The following is a 5216-nucleotide window of genomic DNA, read 5'->3' on the forward strand; positions in this document are numbered from 1 at the left end:
GCCATTTTCCATTGTCTGGAAATCAGTTGCAACTAGGGTTGCCAGGTGCTTATCGTCTGCTGGCGGGGGGCTCCATGCGGTTCCCTGGGATCCACTTGCATGCACGTGAAGTGATGACGTCGTCCGGAAGTGATGTCATTGTGCCGGGCATGCTGTGTAGGGGACACTCTAGCATTTGCCCAAAAGTTCACCCTATTTTCTCTACCAAGAGGCAGAAGCTTGGGTGGCAATTATGACAGAATAAAAAAGCCCTGCTGGATCAGAGTGGTGGTCCATCTAGTCCCATATCCTGTCTCACACAGTCGCCCACCGACCAGCTGCCCCGGAGGGCCAAACAGGGCAGAGAGGCCAAGACCTTCCCTTGATGTTTTGTCCTAGCACTGGCATTCAGAAATAGACTTTCTCTGAAACATGGAGGTTCCCTTTAGTCACCAACGCTAGTAGCCAATGATGGGCCTCTTTTCCTTCATGAATCTGTTTAATCCCTTATTGAAATACAGCCATGCTCATGGCCACAACCACATTCCCTGGCAGTGAATTTCACAATTTCATTACTCATTGAATAAAGGATTTAATTTTGTCCATCCTGAATCTATTGCCCCATACATAATTTAACAAACCTCTATCATGTCGCCCCTTTAACTGAAAAGCCCCAGGATCTTCAGCCTTTCCTTACAGCAGAAAAGAGCAAGAGTCACTTAATGAGCAGTAGGGTTGCCAAGTTGAAAAATCTTCTTACCGGGGGACTCCCGGTCCGTGGCTGGAGCACGCACGCACGTCACCAGGAGGTGACGTTATGACGCCGGGCACGCTGGGGGTGGGGCCACGACCATCCGAGGGAAAACCATAGAGTTTTCCCTCGGATGATTGTGGCCCCGCCCCCAGTGTGCCCAGCAGAGGTCATTTGGGGAGGGACGCGGGGGGACGCCATCCCCCCGGGTGAGGTGCGGGAGGGCGGGGCCTGGAGCTCCCTGCTGGTGCCCGCTGGAGGTCGCCGCCGGCTGTGGGGAGGACACACTTCCGGTGATGTCAGGGGGTGTGGCATATGCTAATGAGTTATGCTAATGAGTCCCCCTAGCTCTTTTTCTATGAAATGACCCCTGGTGCCCGGCGTCATAATGTCACTTCCTGGTGACGCGCACACCGGGGTGGGGTCCCCCCGGGGCCCGATCCACCGGCGGCGGGGAACGGGTCTCTGGGGCAGGGATTTCCCCGCCCCCTGGGGGGGGGCCTTGGCAAGCCTAATGAGCAGTGACTCACGAAAGCTCATCCCCTACCACAAATGTTGTTAGTCTTGAAGGTGCTACTGGACTCTTGCTCTGTTCTACTGCTACAGACAGACTAACATGGCTACCCATCTTGATCTCTGTCCTTACAACAATGATTGGACCCCCTTAGTAATCTTGGCTGCCCTTATTAGGCCCACAACCGTACAGTAAAGGCCAGGGAGAAGGTCCTTGCCAATCCTGGTGGCCAAAGGAAGGAGGCCTTTGTAGAGGCAGATAACTAGAGAAGGTTCCCCCTCCCCTTGCTTGCTTGCAGAGGTGGTGTGATGGGCAAGACTTTTTGCTTTTGCACAGCTTCACACAACATTATGTGGACTTCATTATGGTTCTCTGCTTCCAAAAACCAGCCCAAAATCAGTTCAAGCTGCCCCTCCCGCCATCTTAGTTTTGGTCCTAGGCCTCCCCAACTTCTAATCCAGAGATGACCCAGTTGCTTTAAGAGATTTGTAAATGAAGAGGCCACTGCTGGGCCCTCCCATGCCACAGCTCCATGTGCAGACCAGGAGGGAAAGCAGGAGAACCAGCAGCCATTCCTGGTTTAGGACGGCTTTCCCTTTTTGGTAGCTGGCCCCACTCCTGAGAATGAAGCAAGGGATGGTTCAGTGATCCACTAAAAGGAAATACAGGATTCCAAATGGATGGATTATTATTTTTGCTTGTCTGTTTCACAGGCAAAAGAAACCCTTGCAGGGGCTCCTTGGCATCAAAGTACTGGCACCCATTTATTATTGGTGTTGTAGATGAAGGACTGCTTCTGGGGTACTGGTAAATCATACGTTCCTACAATGAAAGAGAAAAAAAAACCAGGCATGAAAGGTGTCAGGCTTCTTTTCAAGTTTAGCTTTTCATAACGTGAATGGCTGCTTGTCACTGTTCTGAATACCCAGCATGGTTGCACCACCTAACAGGGTTCCTGAAAGAGTAGGGCTGCCAAGTCGCCCCGAGGGGCGAGGAAACCTCCGCCCCAAAGGCCCATTCCCCGACGCCGGGGAATCAGGCCCCGGGGGAAACCCCGCCCCGGCGTGCGCGTCACCAGGAAGTGACGCTATGACGCCAAGCACGCTGGGAGCGGGGCCACGGCCATACAGCGTGCCCGGCGTCATAACATCACTTCCCTTGTATGGTCGTGCCCCGGCCCCCAGCGTGCCCGGCGTCATAACGTCACTTCCTAGTGACGTGCATGCGGTGCACGCGCACTTCACACGCGCGCCGGGAGCCACCCGGGAGTCCCCCGCGGAGGAGGTGAGTGCCACTTGGCAACCCTATGAAAGAGCCATTCCACTCTTCACAATGAGAAACTACTTAGAAAATGCAGAGGGGATTTAACTAGGGTGACCAGACTACCAAGGAGCATCCCACACCTTCTAAAAGGTGTGCAGAGGAGGGGTGTCAGCAGGTGTTAGGCTGCCATATTTTTTTCTGGCAGGCCTCCTGTACTCTGCTGCATGACAAGTGGGCATTCAGATGGGAAAGAAATTTCTCCTGCTGCAGCCTTTGCAGGGAGAAAACAGGTCTGCATTTCTGCCTTGCCATACAGGAGTCTTGCCAGACTGCAAGGGTTGGCAACCCTGCCAGGGCCCACAGCAAATAAGGAGGGCCGCCACCTTCTCATCAAGCCTGCTCCTGTAACATTAATGGCAGCCTCACTTGGAAATGAAGCAAGTGGAGCTTTCCCCACTATTTATTCCCATACCAGGAAAAGCTTCCCCAGCTCTACCTGCATGCATTTGCAGCAGCCTGTTAAAGGTACAAGAGCAGGGCCAGTTAATAGGGGAGGGGCAGTGATAGAGTTGACAGTCTCCAGGTGGCACCGGGAGATCTCCTGCCATTACAATTGGTCTCCAGACAACCAATATCAGTTCCCCTGGAGGAAACGGCTGCTTTGGAGGATGGACTCTATGGCATTAGATCCCAGTGAGGCCCCTCCCCTCCCCCAAACCCCATCATCTCCAGCCCCCCCCCCAGGTATTTTCCAACCCCACCATGTCCAGGTATTTTCCAACCCAGACCTGGCAACCATAGGCAGTGAGGATGTTGATTACTTTTTCCAGGGATGCCAACTCTGGCTTCAGAAATTCCTGGACATCTGGGGGTGGAGCTTGCAGAGGGCAGAGGTTGGGGCAGGGAGGAAGCTCTCCGCAGGGGTGTGATGCCATAGAGTCCAACCTCTGAAGCTGCCATTTCCTCCTTTGCCATTCAGAGACCAGCTGGAGGTTGGCAGTCCCACTCTCGGTGGAACGCTCGACCCCCCTTTCTCAGAGCCCAAGGCCACAGAGACTTAGACCCATCATTAGTGTATGCGAAAGAGATCTTGGGGTAAGGGTGGACTGTAAACTAAGTATGAGCAGTCAGTGCGATACGGTGGCAAAAGGGGCAAATTCAGTCTTGGGTTGTCGGGCTCTTTTTGTAGCAGGAACTCCTTTGCATATTAGGCGACACATCCCTAATGTAGCCAATCCTCCAAGAGCTTACAGTAGCCCCTGTAAGAACAGCTCTGTAAGCTCTTGGAGGATTGGCTATATTAGGGGTGTGTCGCCTAATATGCAAAGGAGTTCCTGCTACAAAAAGAGCCCTGAAAGGGCCATAGTATCAAAATCGCAGGAGGTCATAACCCCTCTGTATACTGCCTTGGTCAGGCCACACCTGGAGTACTGTGCACAGTTCTGGAGGCCTCACTTCAAAAAGGATGTGGGCAAAATGGAGAGGGTGCAGAAGAGAGCAATGAGGATGATCAGGGGTCTGGAGACTGAGCCCTACGAGGAAAGGCTAAGGGCCTTGGGAATGTTTAGTTTGGAGAAGAGGAGATTGAGGGGGGACATGATTGCTCTCTTTCAATATTTGAAAGGCTGTCATTTGGAGGAGGGCAAGGAGCTGTTCCACTTGGCGGCAGAGGATAGGACCCGAAGCAACGGGTTTAAATGACATGCAGAAAGGTATCGGCTGGATATTAGGAAAAACTTTTTCACAGTCAGAGTGGTTCAAAGGTGGAATCAGCTGCCTAGGGAGGTGGTTAGCTCCCCTTCACTGACAGCTCCCAAGAAGAGTCTGGACGAATATTTGTCAGAGATGCTTTAGGCTGGTCCTGAGTTGGGCAGAGGGTTGGACTGGATGGTCTGGATGGCCCCTTCCAACTCTATGATTCTATGATTATGCAGCACTGCAAGTAGATAAATAGGTACCACTTCGGTGGGAAGGTAACAGTGTTCCGTGCACCTTGGTGTTTAGTCATGTCGGCCACATGACCACGGAAACGTCTTCAGACAGCGCTGGCTCTTCAGCTTTGAAACGGAGATGAGCACCGCAACCCTAGAGACGGACTCGACTGGCTTTCGAGCAAGGGAAACCTTTACCTTTACCTAAGTAGGGTTACCAACCTCCAGGCAGGGCCTAGAGATCTCCCGCTATCATAATTGATCTGCATATGACAGAGATCAGTTCTCCTGGAAAAAAATGGCTGCTCTGGAGGGCAGACTCTATGATATTGGAGCCTGCTGAGGTCCCTACCACCCACAAGGCCTGCCCTTTCCAGGCTCCATCTCCAAAATATCCAGGTATTTTCCCACCTAAATCTGGCAAACCTAACTGCAAGACCCAATAGGAAGCCAGCCAAAGGTAAATCCTCCAGAAAAGATGTGGGTGCAAGCACCTAATACACTGGAGGGCTAATAGCATGGCCAGGGTCCAGCATACCTGAGGGACCGCCTTGCCCCACATAGATCCCAAAGAGCACTTCGGTCGGGGTCGCTACATCGCCTCGCGATCCCGGGCCCGAAAGAGGCCAGGCTTGCGGCCACTAGGGCCAGGTCCTTTTCGGTGGCGGCTCCTATCTGGTGGAATGAGCTCCCGGAGGAGATCAGGGCCCCGCGGGACTTGTTGCAGTTCCGCACGGCCTGCAAGATGGAGCTCTTCTGCCAGGCTTTCGAATAGGAG

At 53.1% G+C, this 5216-nt stretch overlaps 1 protein-coding gene across 1 annotated transcript in view; it reads right to left on the bottom strand.

The window, feature by feature from the left end:
- Nucleotides 1-1989: 1989 nt before the first annotated feature.
- STPG1 (sperm-tail PG-rich repeat containing 1) overlaps nucleotides 1990-5216 on the bottom strand; it is a 69833-nt gene continuing 66606 nt past the window's right edge. Inside the window, exon 8 of the mRNA XM_015424852.1 lies at nucleotides 1990-2066. Within this exon, the coding sequence (XP_015280338.1) occupies nucleotides 1990-2066 (77 nt within the window). The remainder of the gene's footprint in view (nucleotides 2067-5216) is intronic.

This window comes from Gekko japonicus, unplaced genomic scaffold, assembly GCF_001447785.1.
Source record: "Gekko japonicus isolate JY-2015 unplaced genomic scaffold, Gekko_japonicus_V1.1 scaffold1176, whole genome shotgun sequence".
Taxonomy (NCBI): Eukaryota; Metazoa; Chordata; class Lepidosauria; order Squamata; family Gekkonidae; genus Gekko; species Gekko japonicus.